The sequence below is a fragment of the Meles meles genome, chromosome 6 (assembly GCF_922984935.1).
Source record: "Meles meles chromosome 6, mMelMel3.1 paternal haplotype, whole genome shotgun sequence".
Classification (NCBI taxonomy): Eukaryota; Metazoa; Chordata; class Mammalia; order Carnivora; family Mustelidae; genus Meles; species Meles meles.
This window is the reverse complement of record NC_060071.1, coordinates 80,513,073-80,530,025: the sequence shown is the minus strand read 5'-3', so window position 1 is coordinate 80,530,025 and position 16,953 is coordinate 80,513,073. Positions and strand designations below refer to the sequence as shown.

The following is a 16,953-nucleotide window of genomic DNA, read 5'->3' as shown; positions in this document are numbered from 1 at the left end:
TCCAGATGTGTATTAGTCCTTTTGCTGTGTGTGTGTACAGTAAAATAGATTATTTCATAATCTTTCAAATTAAGCCATATAAAAGGGGTAGTTATCGTTTATTTTCGACATTTTAATTTTCTTTTTAAAATGCTTAGAAATAGGAATCAATGTCTTTGCATTTTCTTTTAAAGAATAGTTTTGCCAGATGAGAGAATTTGACTCCTGCTCACTATAGAATAAAAAATTGTTTCTCATTGTTGACTTTTCTAATTTTTTTGTCTTTGATTAGGGAACATTCTAGGAAATAATAAGTTGATCTTATTAAAAACATCTTTTCTTCTGAACTTAATACCTTTATAATTCATTTTATTAAGTGTTTATTTACCTATTGGTTTTTTCCTTCAATTAGATGATACAGTTTTTAAGTTACTCTTTAAAAATATTTCTGGGGGCGCCTGGGTGGCTCAGTGTGTTAAGCCGCTGCCTTCGGCTCAGGTCATGGTCTCAGAGCCCTGGGATTGAGTCCCACATCAGGCTCTCTGCTTGGCAGGAAGCCTGCTTCCCTCTCTCTCTCTCTGCCTGCCTCTCTGTCTACTTGTGATCTCTCTCTGTCAAATAAACAAATAAAATCTTTAAAAAAAAATTTTTTCTGGAAAAGGAAGTCTTCTATTTCATTAACTAACTGTGAATTGTTTCTAGTCAAATAATAGAAGTTATAAAATTAATGTATTTTTATTTATGATTCATTAAATAGTAGAAGTAAACTACTTCAGTCCATATATAGGGGAAAAGCTTAGCTTTGTGACTAATAATACAGTTTGTTAAATTATAGACATTCTTCTGTAACCTTTTATTTAGTTAATATTTGTTTATCCCAAGTATTAATTAAATAAGAATAATTTATGAGATTTTCATTTTCTTAACAATAGTCATTTGTAGTAGTAAATTATCAAATTTTACTGGTAAGATACTGAAATGCAAACGTATTTGTTTTTAAAAAATAAGTATTGTCTTCAGAAAAATTATTGGTAAAAGTAAATATAAGAAATGTATTAGCAAGATTAGAAAATCTAAAATACCTACAGCCACCGATATTTGACTTCAGAGATATCTTTCAAAATATCTTAAGTCTTGGGGCGCCAGGGTGGCTCAGTGGGTTAAAGCCTCTGCCTTCGGCTCAGGTCATGATCTCAGGGTCCTGGGATTGAGCCCCGCGTCCCTCGGGCTCTCTGCTCAGCAGGGAGCCTACTTCCCCCCCCCCATCTCTCTCTGCCTGCCTCTCTGCCTACTTGTGATCTCTGTCTGTCAAATAAATAAATAAAATCTTTAAAAAAAAAAATCTTAAAGTCTTGTAAAAATATAGCATATCAATCTTTTCCTCTAAGTAATAATTTTAATGGTAAAAATGGCTTAATCAAAAATTTGTAAAAACAAAATTTAAAACCGAAATTATAAAAGGTTCCTTTTTAATTAATTATCTAGTTACATAAGTTTAAGTAGAGATTGATTTTCAAACATAGTTGAGACATTTAGTTCTAAAAATATCTAATTAGTTTGGTTACATCATAGAGTGTCAAATCAATCCATGAATAAACTCAGAATTTTAAAAACCTTTAAATTCCAGAACTACCTTTGTGGTCTTCATAAACAAGCATTTATTTTAATTACATGAACTTATTTAAAACTATGGTTTTAAGCTTCCTTATTAAAATTTAAAAGTATATTCTAAATCCCCTGTCATCTCTGAACTAATATTATTATATAAATTTAAATATTTGGTAGTATTTATGATACCACCTGACTGTAAGTTTCATAAAGTGAGGACTTATCCTTTTTATTTACTTCTATAAAATCACCAACGTCTGAAACAGTAATTGGCACACAATAAACACTAAAAAAAAAAATTATGTAGTGAATACTGGAAATCTACTAAAACTATTTTAAACAAATTATTTATTCTGCTCTTGCAAGATTTATTTATTCAGCAGCCTAGTTTGGGAGTAATTTTTTTATTTCCTCTTGTTACACTGCTTTTAAAATACTAAAATAAGACAAAGTTTATATGGTAAGGGGAAAAAAAGCTCACCTGAAATTTGATTTCTAATATTACCTTCATTTCAGTTTTACGTGCATATAATTTTACACTATTTAATCCAAAGTCTATGTAACATATTTATATATATTTTAGAATTTTGTGTCATTTTCCACAATATTTTTTAATTGCATAGTACCTGTGCACTGCTCTGTGTGTTTTCTGTGTTTTGGGTTATTTCCCAGAAGGATCCCAAAAGGAGAGAAACTAAAGATTATGTTCATTTTACAACTTAATATGTACTACAATGTGATTTCTAAAAGGCAATACATACTGCCACACATTTTTTAAAAGAAAAAGATTAGTAGACCATTCATGGTTCACTTTTTTTTAGTGATTAATTTTGCTGATCTACCTTAAATATCTTTGATTGGTTTTAGCAGTTTAATATTTTCTTGTCAAACACAGTTCTTTACTGTTCACTATTTAATGAATTGTTACTCACTTTTATGGTCCCCTAGGCTACCTTATCCATTCCTGTTGCTTTCAATAACTATCTCTCTGTTTACTCTCAAATTTCCTCTGATCTCCAGACCCATAGCCAATCACCTACTCAATATCAACACTTAAATGTTGGGGATTTCAAATTTAAAATATCCAAAATAGAATTCTTGATTCCCTCTATCCTTATTTCTCATCCCTTTTCATCATCCACTTCCATGAACACAGCCTCTACTTTAATGTTTATAGCTATTTTTCACTTTTTAAATTGACATTAAAACCTTTAAAATATTAAATTAAAAACATTAGTTTTCATATTAAAACCCCAAATATTTCAAATACATTTTTCACTAATCTGAATTAAGAACACTAAACATTTATCTTATTACATATATTCTGAAAGAGCTTGTCTAAGATGAAATGGTTTAAAATAGTAACAGTGATAATAATAACAATTGCTAAGAGACTTTTGATAATTTCACACATGGGCAATGATGACAAATGGGCTTCCAGAAATTTAACCTCATTTTAGTAAAATATAGTTTGGTAAGCATTAAGATGACAGTGCTCCAAATTACTTTCATTTGTAAATAATAGGCTGCCCTAAAATGTTTATCATTTACAACCCTTGTGTTTTCTTTATAGTTATTTGATTTCTAGTATTTTTTTCTTTTTTTACATAATCATGTCTAGAGTACTTAGCATCTCGACATAACAGAAATAGTTTAAAGTGCTTTTCTTTTCCTTGTTCTTACCAATAAAATATTGGTTTTTCCTATTTTTCTTATACTTAAGTTATCCCTCTTTGGAATGTGATGTGACGTATCTTTAAAATATGCAGCAGTCTGGGGCACCTGTGTGGCTCAGTGGGCTAAAGCCTCTGTCTGCGGCTCAAGTCATGATCCCGGAGTCCTGGGATTGAGCCCTGCATGCGGCTCTCTGCTCAGTGGGAAGCCTGCTTCACCCCCCCTCTCTCTCTGCCTGCCTCTCTGCCTACTTGTGATCTCTGTCTGTCAAATAAATAAATAAAATCTTTAAAAAAAATAAAAATAAAATATGCAGCAGTCATCAAAAGAAAAAAAACTTTTTAATAATCCTTCAAGGGGCAACATGAAACAATGTATTAAGTAGGAAAGTTAAGTTAAACTTTGTCTTTAGAAATTTCATGGGCATAATCGTTCATTTTCTGTCTTTTTCCAAAGAGATACAAAAAAAGAGGTGTATTGTCTGTCATTCTCTCTCATATCTAGCAGCCAAAGGGGCAAGTAAAATAAGGCCCTTTGAAAAAAAGATACAAAATGAAGTACAATCTTCACAAAACTTTTAGAGTTAATTATTCTGAGGTAAAAATGTAATTGCTTGAAGCAAGGCAAAGGATAGGAGTAATTGCATCAATTATAAATTGTGATTATGACTCAGTAGAAACTGTCATGTGAGTCATAGTATTGATCCAGTTCATAACCTAATCAAGTAAACACAGATATATTTGTATTCTGGACTTTTACAACCAGTTTGGCTACACTTTTTTATGGCTAAGAAGCCACAAAACCTTAGTAAGAAACTACAAAATATCATAGGAAAAACATAGTACATCAGTGAAAATTTAAGAAAAAGGCATATAGTGCATGTTTAATATTAAATATTATAATGTTAGTGACTTTTTCTCATTTTTTTTACTATTTTCAAGATATATCTTTTTTCTTGTATTTGTTTTTTTAATGTTTCAAGGTTTATTTAAATTCCAGTTAGTTAACATTTGGTATAATATTAGTTTCAAGTGTACAGTATAGTGATTAAACATCACTATAGTGATTCCCATACAACTTGCTTATCACAAGAGCACTCCTTAATCTCCATCTCCTATTTTACTCATCCCCCCTGCACCTAGCCACTTGCCCTCTGGTAACCATCAGTTTATTCTCTCTACTTAAGTAGAGAGTCTGTTAATTGGTTTGCTGCCTCTCCCTCTTTTTTTTTTTCCCCTTTGCTTGTTTGTTTTGTTTCTTAAATTCCACATATGAGTAAGATCAGATTTGTTTTTCTCTGATTTTACTTCGCTTCAGCCTAGCTCCATCCACGTCATTGCAAGTGGCAAAATTTAATCCTTTTTATGGCTGAGTAGTATTCCATTGTAGATCTATGCCACATCTTCTTTATTTTTCATCAGTTGATGGAACCATGGACTGGTTCCATAATTTAGCTATTGTAGATAATGCTCTTATAAACATCAGGGTGTATGAGTCCTTTGAATTAGTATTTTTGTTTTCTTTGCATAAATACCTAGTAATGCAATTGCTGGATTGTAGGGTAATTCTATTTTTAACTCTTTGAGGAACCTCCGTACTGCTTTCCACAGTGGCTGCACTAGCTTAGCTTGCATTCCTACCTACAGTGTAGGAGGGTTCCCTTTCTCTGCATTCTTGCCAACACCTGTTTTTTCTTGTGTTGTTGATTCTAGCCATACCTGACAGGTGTGAGGTGATATCTTTTTGTAGTTTTGATTTGTAATTTCCTCACAGTCAGTGATGTTGACCATCTTTTCATGTGTCTCTTCATCTGTGTGTCTTCTTTGGAAACTTGTCTGTTCATGTCTTCTGCCCATTTTATAATTTGATTATTTGCTTTTAAAGTTTTGAATTTGATAAGTTCTTTATAGATTTTTGGATACTAACCCTTGGATATTTTTGGATATGTCATTTGCAAATATCTTCTCCCTTAGGTTGTCTTTTAGTTTCGTTGTTTCCTTTGCTATACAGAAGCTTTTTATTTCGATGAGGCCCCAGTAGTTAGTTTATTTTTGCCTTTGCTCCCCTTGCCTGGAGAGATGTGTCTAGAAAGAAATTGCTGTGGCCAGCGTCAAAGAGGTTACTGCCTGTGTTCTCTTTCAGGATTTTTATGGTTTCTTGTCTCACATTTAGGTCTTTAATCTATTTTTAATTTATTTTTGTGTATGGTGTAAGAAAGTGAGATAATTTCTTTCTTTTCATGTTCCTGTCCAGTTTTCCAACACCATATTTATATACTATCAGAACAGGAAGAAATTGAAAACTTGGACAGACCAATAACCAACAAAGAAATTTAATCAGTAGTCAAAAAACTCCAGAACAAACAAAAGTCAAGGGCCAGATGACTTCACAGATAAATTCTACCAAGTATTTAAAGAAGAGTTAGTTCCCGTTCTTCTCAAACTATTCAAAAAAATAGAAAAGGAAGGAAAACTTCCAAATTCATTCTATGAGGCAATATCACCCCTATATCAAAACCAGATAAAGACTCCAATAAAAGAACAGGTCAATATCCCTGATGAACATGGATGCAGAAATCCTCGACAAAATATAGAAACCAAATCCAATAATACATTTAAAAAATTCACCATGATCAAATGGGATTTATTCCTGGGATGCGAGGGTGGTTCAATATTCACAAATCAATCAACGTGATACACCACATTAATAAAAGAAAGGATAAGAACCATATCGTTTTCAATAGATGCAGAAAAAGCACTTGACAAAGTACAACACCCATTCATAATGTTAGTGGTTTTTTAAATGACCATAAATCTGTTACTGATTTCAGTAATTTTATGATAAGATTAAAACATCCATACATTTATCTTTTGTATTTCAGTATGTTTGCAATATAATCTTTGAGTTATTTTTTTTATAGTCTTGAGTTTTGGGGTTTTTTTTAATTTTGTTTTGTTTTTGTTTTTTTTTTTTTTACACTTACCCTGCCATAAATTCACAGGGAATAGGATCCAGCAGCTCATGGTCCTTTTGACTTGGTTCTCACAAAATGTGCTTCTCTGGGTGGGGCAGGCTGCACTTCAGTGAATCCAAGTACCTTTCTCTTTGGCTTCCCTCTTTTTCTGATCATTTTCCTTTACATGCTTGAGGAAGCTATCTTGACTCTTTGAGTGTTTACTATGCTCAATACGTGCATTAATTCTCTTGGCAAGAGTCTTGTCCTTATTTGTTTACAGCAGTGCCAACGGCATGCTGGGTAACACTGTATCCTCTTCCAGTTTTGCCATGGTAACATTTGTGGGGCATTCCTTTTTGAACAATGCCCATTCCCTTGATGTCTACAATATCTCCTTTCTTGTACATTTACATATATGAGGCCAAAGGAGCGACTCCTTGTTTTCTCAAAAGGCCTAGAGAACATATGGTTTCTCTCAGTGGGTACCTCTCCTCCTTCCCTTTGTGTTGGTCATTTTGGCAAATTACTGGAAGACAGTGGCTCCAGCCTAAAGAATAGTCTGAATTTAGATTTTAGAGACAGTAATAATTATTCCTCTTTTAAGCTATTGTTTTAAGAACCCAATGTCATATTTTACACACACAACACACATGTGCACACATACAGTACACAAGACTGTATGGCCATGATGGAACCTTTTAAATAGTTTATTTAGTTCTTATCAATCTACATTTTTGGATTTATTTTTTAAAGTTATTTAATTGATAACATCAACTAAGTGCAAATAATAAATACAAAATTAAATAAGATAATGCCCATCAGGAAGATAAAATTCTGTAAGAGAGGTAAATATCTGTTCTATGCTAATATAAGGCAGCATTGGATAAGTAATATAATAAATGCAGAAAGTATTTTGACACTTTGGTTTTCAGGAACCAGGATTGAGTTTACAAACTATACTGCATTTGAACTGTTCTGCCAGGACATGTAAGATTTCACAAGGCAAAACTATGTATTTTAGGGAATACAGTGTGGGAATATAGGTAGATAACACTTCAGTCATTTGGACCAAATGAATAAATAACAAAGCAAAGACATGGAAAAATGACTAATAAAGAGTAAATCCAAGAACTAGAAGGTAAAGTTTGGATTCAGCATGATATACCAGTCTTAAAAGATGAAGCTAGGAAGACAATTCAGGCATAGGATACAGAGAATTTTGAATGTCTACATAAGGATTCTAGATACTTCAGTGGTAACTGAATGGTGGAGTTGTCACTGACATCTGTTGAGCAGCGTTTTTTATAATGCGAAAATAAAAACTCTTCATCCATAATCTTTTTTTTTTTAAGATTTATTTATTTGACAGATAGAGATTACAAGTAGGCAGAGAGGCAGGCAGAGAGAGAGAGAAGGAAGCAGGCTCCCAGCTAAGCAGAGAGCCTGATGCAGGGCTCGATCCCAGGACCCTGGGATCATGACCTGAGCTGAAGGCAGAGGCTTTAACCCGCTGAGCCATCCAGGCGCCCCCTTCATCCATAATCTTATCAAGTTTTCTGATTTTATAGATGATGCAACTGAAGTGGTTTTGACAAAGGTCACATAGCAGAGCCGGGGTGAGAGCCTGTATCTTCAAACTGCCTATTCTAGATTCTTTTTATAATACCATGCATTTCTTTGGATAGGAGAAAGCAGTAGGTTTGGGAAAGAAGCATTTCAGGGAGGAAAAAATAAAATAGTACACAACAGGATGTAGAGATCTAGGGAGCAAGAAAAGGCACAGATGGCTCCCAGGTTTGAAACCTAGTGTTGGCAGTGGTGAGGGAAGGACTGGTGAAGATACATAAGAAAAGACAGCATGGTATTTTACAATAATATTATGCATGCTTATGAAAACTGTGTTGCCGTTGATTTGATTATCAAAAGTGAGTAGATTAAACAGACTAGTAGAGAGAGGAGTTACTTTTTTGTTCTCTTTGTATACTTCTATTCATGTAGCAGTCCTGTACATATTTTGTCATATCAGTACTTTTCAGAAAGGAAGATATTTATGTATATAAAATCTATAATCAAAAGAAAAGTTTTCAATTTACTTTGGTCCTCAGTTCAATATAGATCCCCAAAATGACATGTGCATCTTCGCTGGGCACTACAAAATGGTGCCTCAGTAGCCTAAGTTGTAATACATTAGGAAAGTGATAGAGATTTATTTTGTTAGATCATGTTGGGTATATCTTGGTAAAAGGTAAATTAAGGAATCCACTTGTGTTTCTTTACTGGAACTATAATGTTTTGACTTAGAGCATCAAGAGTTACAACAAAGTGTCCATATTTCTTTTGGATAGGCAAATGATAATATGATAATAACAAGAATGTAAAACCTTTTTCTAATATACTACTTGCCTGGTTATAAATTATAGAAATCCAATGCAAAGTGGCTTAAAAAAGGAACTATATTTATCGTGCTAGCTTTAGACGTGGTTAGATTCAGATGCCAAAATGCTGTCAGAATTTTTTCCATTTCTGTAGACTCCTTTTTTCTAGGTTAACTTTATTTTCAGGCAGGTTCTTCCTCTTTCCATAGGGTGGCAAGATAGTCACTAGGAATGTCGGGGTTGTGCTCTACTAGATTAAAAACACGTTTCTAATCTAAAACCCAACGGTTTTACCAAATTCTCAGGTTAACTCATTGGACCATCCTGGGCCACATCCGCAATCCCAAATCAGTAACTGCCAAAGGTGTGGAAATTGTGATGTGTCAGGCTCTGTTAGGTCTCCACTCCTAGAGCATTGGAAGGTTGTTGGCCTTACCTGAAGCACATGTACTAAGAGTGAGAGAGGGTGTTTCCCAAAGGAAAATTAGGCTCTGTTGCCAGAAGAAGGAAGATCAGTATGGCTGAATAAATGACAGAATAAATGAAAGATATCCACTATTGATAGTCATTGCCTATAAAAGTCCCTGCATATGTGGTATATAATATAGCAGCCCTTAAATAGTCCATACTGTCAATTGAGATATCTTAAATTATAATGGAACTTATTTTGAATTTATATGAAAGTATGGCTTTGTGAAATAATTAAATAATTTTCCTGCCATGATGATGAAAAATTATGATTACAGACACTTTCATTGCTTTATAAGACCATAATGAGTTTTACTTCTTATTTGGAAAAGGAGTAAATTTGTTTTGCTTAATATTTATTTTTAATAAGCAACATATCAACATTAAAGCCTACCTATTTGGTATTTTTAATACTTTTCATAGGATATCCATAGAGGTTCTTCTTTGGCTACACATAGAGAAATAGTCATTTTACTACTTTTTTTCTGAAAAGCAGTTGATACTAGTAAAATTGGCATAATTATATTGTTAATCTTCTCTCATAATTATAAATCTAGGAATAGGGAAAATTTAAGTGAACACTTTTTTCTTTAAAAACAATACTTAAGCACATGATCACTATTAAAATGGGTTTAGGTGTGAGTGGAACTCTCCACCATAGAAATAACAGGTCAAAATTACAGGAATGTCTGATGAATAAGGATACTTAGAGAACAAAGATGTGAAAGATATTTAGACACAAAATAATCATTGTCTCTCAAAGATTTTCTTACTTACCCCTTCTCCTTCCAGTTAGGCTTTGTGTCTACTTTGTGCTTTTCAACTACTTATATACGCACTTTTTTAAGACTTCACTGCACTGAAAAATTTACACCATCTTTTTCTACAACTAATCTACAAGTTCCTTATAGGCAGGAGCAGTGTCATATATCTCCTTTATTCCTAACTCCCAACACAGGGCCTGGACCACTCAGTAAGCATTCCATAAATGACTGAATTGATGGTAGCAACTATAGAGCATAGTTCTGAAAACTGACTCGTAGCTGTCAACAGTATATCTGATTTAGTTGGTGTGTGTTAACCAAATAATTTATATGCTGTTTAGGACAAAGGTTTTTTTAATTCCCTCAATTCCTTAGAAATAGTATACATATACTTATTTGAGTATGTGAACAGACTTCACCAATGAAAATGAAGCCATACATATAACTAAAATTTGCTATTTATCGTCTCATTGGGAAAGCAAACATATTAGTGCACAGACTTTTTCTTTGGTAAATACCATATTCCTATGTGTAAGGAATAAACAAGTAGCCATCTTATGTAATTTTCCACCCTCCCTTTCCCTCCCCTCCCCCACCCAGTATTCAGTAGCCCATTATCTCCAAGCTTCCACACTGATGCCTCACTTCTTGGCTCTGACCTGATACATAAGATGGAGATAGAACACTACTTTTTCTAAGATACTACGCATATGTGTCAATTTTTCTTTTGGTCTCAACTTACTCTTTTCAGAGAGTTTATTTCCTGATTTGTGTCCATATTAGATTAAGTGAACAAATAGATACATATTTTTTTAAGTCTTCAAGGAAGAAAATATAAATCTGAGAGGTTTTTCATTTCCTTGGGTCAAAAATAAAAGTTAGGTGACATGTTCCCTTGTCTAGGCTATTAAGCTTTTACATTAAAAAATTTTTTTTAATTTAATAACTTGTTATATTTGTATTTTCTTTATTTTTTTAATTTAATATCTGAGATCAGTAACCTTATGCAGAGTTATTACTATCTAAAGTTAAGAAGTGCTACTGTAAATCTTAATATGCAGTCAGTAATGTTTTCTCTTAAATCCTAACCCACCTTTATGTAGTTGTTCTACCAACAAAAATTGGGAACCACATCAGTATTTTTTAAAAAGCAATTATGGCTGACAGTAATTTATATAAGATTATTTCAAATAGTTAAAAATAAAATCCAGGGAATAGTGCTTATTACATGAAGATATCTTTTGTGTGTGTGGTCTGATGGTAATTCGAATTAGAAGGACATCTTTAACATAAAGATAGATGGCATGGTGTAGTTTTTCAGTTTCCAAAGTGACAGATTTTTTGGAAGATGCTTACAGTTATGAGAAGTTCACACACCATTTCTGAACTATACGTTGTTTCAGAATTTTTTTTTTTTTGAATGAGGAAAAGGGAAAACAAGAAAAGAAAGGAGAAACTAATGTGCAATAATAGCAATGCTGTGCACACATCAGCAACTTCTTTTGGAAGAATAGAACTAGTACTAAGGTTTTTACAAAAAAAACTGTGTATGCAGTAAATATGTTATGAGACTGGTGTGCAGAGTAGTATAAATTAATATTATCTTCACACTTCTCATAGAAGCTTCAGGTGATTTTAGAATGGATATTATAAATTTATATATGTCACTGCTTTTTATTGACAGTCTATAGGACAGTTCCCATAGTTGACCTTTCATGTGCTCTTCTCTTCTTGGGTTATAATCATGAGGTAATCATTATATTGGGCAAAACAATAGCGATATTAGAATTTAAAATAATTTAAGAACAGCTCTTAAGAAAGTCTTGGTCAATTAATGGAGACATGAGTTGGGGGAATCGGAAGTGGAAATGAACCAGGAGAGACTGTGGACTCTGAGAAACAAACAGGGTTTTGGAGGGGAGGGGCTGGGGTATTCAGAGGGCCTGGTGGTGGGTATTAAGGAGGGAACATATTGTATGGAGTACTGGGTGTGGTGCATAAACAATGAATCTTGGAACACTGAAAAAAATAAAATAAAAATTTTAAAAAAACAACAAAAAAAGAAAAGTTATGAATTTCCCAATATTTTGTGGGAAATTAGTACTACTACATAAAAAATTAGTGTATTTTTCTTCATAAAAATTACGTTAAAACATAAAAAAATATGTTAAAAACCACAGCTTGCCAATATATAAATGTTTTCAACTATATAAAAATGTTCTGATTTTGGAAAGAAGTACTTATTTATAAAATATAATCATATTTAGCATTCTGATATTTAAAGTAAATTTTCTCAATACTCATGTGCACAGGATAAAATGTAAGGGTGATTCTAATTCATCTTTATAATTAGTGTAAGGAATAATCATGGTTTAAATTTCTAATTATAATACTTTAACATACTGCAGCATTTCAGACAAATAATTTTCTACAAAAAAGTCTGTGAACAAAATTAACAAATTAACATGTTTTAAAAAATTATTTCTCATCCTACTTCTTAAAACTGAATGCACTTGGGGCGCCTGGGTGGCTCAGTGGTTTAAGCTGCTGCCTTCGGCTCAGGTCATGATCTCAGGGTCCTGGGATCGAGTCCCACATCGGGCTCTCTGCTCAGCAGGGAGCCTGCTTCCCTCTCACTCTTTCTGTCTGCCTCTCTGCCTACTTATGATCTCTCTCTGCCAAATAAATAAATAAAATCTTTAAAAAAAAAAACTGAATGCACTTAATCAGGAGGAATATGAAGGATATATTTGATATTCCTAAAAAATGTTTCTAGAAAATTTAAATTGTTTTCAATAAAATGAAATTATTTTATAGACAAATTGGAATGAAAGAAAATCCTGTTCCTATAAATTATATATGTGGCAAGAAAAGTTGTGTGTGTGTGTGTGTACATGTGTGTTAATGCATCTAAATATATGAGGTGACATAGTCTAGAATTCGAATTTACACTTCGACTGGTTTCTACCTTGAAGAGCAAAATTGCCAGAAATGCATGGATGTATTGCTTTAAAATATTTTTACCAAATCTCTGTTTTAAAAGATAGCATGGCAATACGTGCTAAAAACTAGCTAATGAAATTTTCATAGAATATCTCATCTAAATTCCTGCTCAAATTTCAACGTTACTTCAGCCTGCCCATTTTAATATCCAAAACAAGGAAAGCAATTTAGTGCTTTGTCAGTGACACAACCCTCCCAGTTTTTTATCTACTGAGTCATAAAACAGTTCCATGCATATCTTTGTGCTACCAAAATAAAATTTTTAATATTTATATTTTAATTTCAGGGGTTATGGAAAATACCTTACTGATTTTATCCTTTTTACAATAGTATTTGACCGTAATTAAATAAATCCAAATAGTCTAGGTTTTGTGAATGGATATTTCAATACAAATTAGTTAAAATGCCTCTATTCATATGGTCACATTGTATCGTAATTATTCCTGTGACTCCAGTAAATTTTCAGTAACCTTTGATAATATGGTTATAAGCCCTATTTTTTAAAATGTAGCTATGGCTGCCAAAAAAGAGAATTCTCTATCTAATTAAAATGGTCATTTTACAAATTTAAGTAGAACATCCCGGCAATATCATACTCAAATCATTGTTCACCTCCCTAAAGTGATTGAAATTTTTTATATTAATTATTTAGAAATATCTGTTATTTTTATAAAGTTATGTGTTGTGTGTCAGTTTAGTCCAAAAATCAAAATACCGCTAGTAATAATCTTTTTGCACTCTGAAAATATTAGTCATGAAATAACACAAGTAAGGTTTGAATAACACAAAAATTGCTAGGTGATAAGGAACATGAAATTAATTTTCTGAAGGGACTCAAGCTAGAACTTTACTACTTTTATCTTTACTAACTTTGCATCATAATCCTGTACTCTTTGTTTTTATACGTTTTAGACCAAAGGTATTCTTAAAGCTACACTAGGTGAAGAATATCAACAGTATTTTTATTTTGGAGCTATATAAAAATGTTACCATTGATGTATAGTTATGATATCCTTTCTTTAGAACATACTCATTTCTTAAAACTTCTACGGCAATGCACAAGGACTCCAGGAAATTATTTAATAATTTTAAACTGAAATTTGCTTTTGCTTTTGGACATTCTGCTTTTACAAGATAATTGTATTAAAATGCTATAAAGTCACTTTAGAAGTTGTGATGTTTCTATCTTTCATAACTGATGTTTAAACTAATTTTCAATTTGTTATTTTACTTTTTCTAGGATAGCAAAGTAATATAATGTGTATGCGCAAAACAGAAGTATTATTTATACGTATTTTTTTTAATTACAGGTAAAGATTATAGTTCCCAACAGCACAGCAGGTCTGATAATAGGGAAGGGAGGTGCTACTGTGAAGGCTATAATGGAGCAGTCAGGGGCTTGGGTGCAGCTTTCCCAGAAACCTGATGGGATCAACTTGCAAGAGAGGGTTGTCACTGTGAGTGGAGAACCGGAACAAAACCGAAAAGCTGTTGAACTTATCATCCAGAAGATACAAGAGGATCCACAGAGTGGCAGCTGTCTCAATATCAGTTATGCCAATGTTACAGGTCCAGTGGCAAATTCCAATCCAACCGGATCTCCTTATGCAAACACTGCTGAAGTGTTACCAACTGCTGCCGCAGCCGCAGGGCTCTTAGGACATGCTAACCTTGCTGGCGTTGCAGCCTTTCCAGCAGTCTTATCTGGCTTCACAGGCAATGACCTGGTGGCCATCACCTCTGCACTTAATACTTTAGCCAGCTACGGATATAATCTCAACACATTAGGTTTAGGTCTCAGTCAAGCAGCAGCAACAGGGGCCTTGGCTGCAGCAGCTGCCAGTGCCAACCCAGCAGCAGCAGCAGCCAATTTGTTGGCCACCTATGCCAGTGAAGCCTCAGCCAGTGGCAGCACAGCTGGTGGTACGGCGGGGACATTTGCATTAGGTAGCCTGGCTGCTGCTACTGCTGCAACCAATGGATATTTTGGAGCTGCTTCTCCCCTAGCTGCCAGTGCCATTCTAGGAACAGAAAAATCCACAGATGGATCAAAGGATGTAGTTGAAATAGCAGTGCCAGAAAACTTAGTTGGTGCAATACTTGGCAAAGGAGGGAAAACATTAGTGGAATACCAGGAGTTGACTGGTGCAAGGATACAGATCTCCAAAAAAGGAGAATTCGTACCTGGCACAAGGAATCGGAAGGTAACCATTACTGGAACACCAGCTGCAACACAGGCTGCTCAGTATTTAATTACACAAAGGATCACATATGAGCAAGGAGTGCGGGCTGCCAATCCTCAGAAAGTGGGTTGAGTGCCCCAATTATACATCAGATTGTTTTAACCCCTCCTTTACCCCATTTTCAAGAAGGATGTACTGTACTTTGCAGAAGTGAAGTTTTTCTGTTATTAATATATAATTATGCAAATGAATGCGACTATGTTGACAATGTGTATATGTAAATAATATGTGTTTTACCAGATGTTTCATAGAAAGAATTTTTTCTTGATCTGTTTTGTTCTCTATACTTTGCTTGTGTATATTTGTCAGAGGTGTTTCTAGTGTAAGATTTAAGCCTGCCATTTTACCAGCATTATTGTAGTTTAATGATTGAATGTAGACAGGGATATGCGTATAGTTTTCAGTATTAGTTCTAGATAACACTAAATTAACTACTGTTAGGTTGAGTATGGTGGGGTCAGTGACCTAAAATGGAGTGAGGCCAAAGCACTGTCATGTAAGTCTTACTTCCTGCTTAGGGCACAGTGAAGTAGGAAACAATATTTTGAAAATAAGTTTTAAATTTAAAATGATCAAAAAGCAATATAGTTGCATAAAAGCACTGTAAAATATTTAAAAGGTTAAAACTGTGGAAAATTATATTGGTAAGTTTACAGATCAATAAAAGCACCTGTTCTCCATCTGAACTAGACAATGGAAATAATGCTGCATGCTGGCCATGGCCCATTCTTCATCATTTGTAAGTTCAACAAAAGTTCTCACATGGAGTCCCACCTCTTCAGAGGTTTGTACATTTGTTTTTAAGCACTGAATTCACTACTGATCCCATCGCCTGGCCAGTAGAACAGTCATTACTCCATTAACATCCTCACTGTTTAGACACATAACTGTGGTACAGTGTATTGGAAATTTTATAAACAAAAGTGAAAGTGCCAACAAATTATTGATAGCTGATAATGTTTCATTATCTGCAACTGCTTGATAAGTATGTTGCATTTTAAGAGCTTATAATTGTGTATAATTTGTTAACACTAGAAACCTATTAGTATTGTGAATGTAGATTTTACTGTGAAGCTATCTGTGATTTAGCTGTTTGCTCCCATGATGGAGTCTTTGCAGCATGGCGCTAGCAGCCAATGCAGTTTCTAATACTCGGTAATTTGCATGTTTTGTGGAGCATTTTTATGTCACCAACCAGACAGTATTTCCTGCATGCTTATTTAGAAGAGGCAGTTTATCTTGAGAGGTAGTGTGATCTACCTTTGTCAGGCTTTTTGACAGGTCATTTCAAAGTAAGCCTTTGTTCCCAAGACCCAACAACTGTCACCCTCTTCTGTACCTCTCCTGAGTGCCAACTGTCCAGGCCATTTGACACACCATCTGTTAACCTCTGAGTTTGCCCACTCAAGGCCACTCATAGGGGCATCCATCCCCAAGCACCTCCTCATGCTGTGCATGCAGTCTTAAATTCAATGGACAAAAATAAAATGCTGGCTACCTCTGGATCATCTGGCTGAGCAACTGAATTACAAAAGAGAATTACTTCCATCTCAACTTCAACCCATTGATTACGTCCATCCTAGCAAGCTAAATGGCATCCCAGCTGCTCCTTTCTGTGCAACCAATTAAAGAACAATGAGTGTGATGCTCCATGTCTGAATTTCGTCCAGCCTCTCTCTGAACTGTGATCTTTGTCCTCATGAACTTTCCCTTTTGTTCATTGAACTATATGGACTCTTCATTTCATATTGATTTACTGTGCAATTTACTTTTGGACATTGAGAACTTGAAATTATTTCCTGATCCCTTCCCCTTCCACTATTAATAATTCATTTCTGTCAAACTGTAAGAGTAGATTCATTTTTTTTTTAGTTTTTAACATT

At 33.9% G+C, this 16,953-nt stretch overlaps 1 protein-coding gene across 3 annotated transcripts in view; it reads left to right on the top strand.

Moving 5' to 3' along the window:
- NOVA1 (NOVA alternative splicing regulator 1) overlaps nucleotides 1–16,588 on the top strand; it is a 153,649-nt gene extending 137,061 nt beyond the window's left edge. For all 3 annotated transcript variants that reach the window (XM_046010176.1, XM_046010175.1, XM_046010177.1), the window contains one exon: nucleotides 14,138–16,588. In XM_046010176.1, the coding sequence (XP_045866132.1) occupies nucleotides 14,138–15,142 (1,005 nt within the window). In that variant the 3' untranslated portion in view covers nucleotides 15,143–16,588. The remainder of the gene's footprint in view (nucleotides 1–14,137) is intronic.
- The last annotated feature ends 365 nt before the right edge of the window (nucleotides 16,589–16,953 follow it).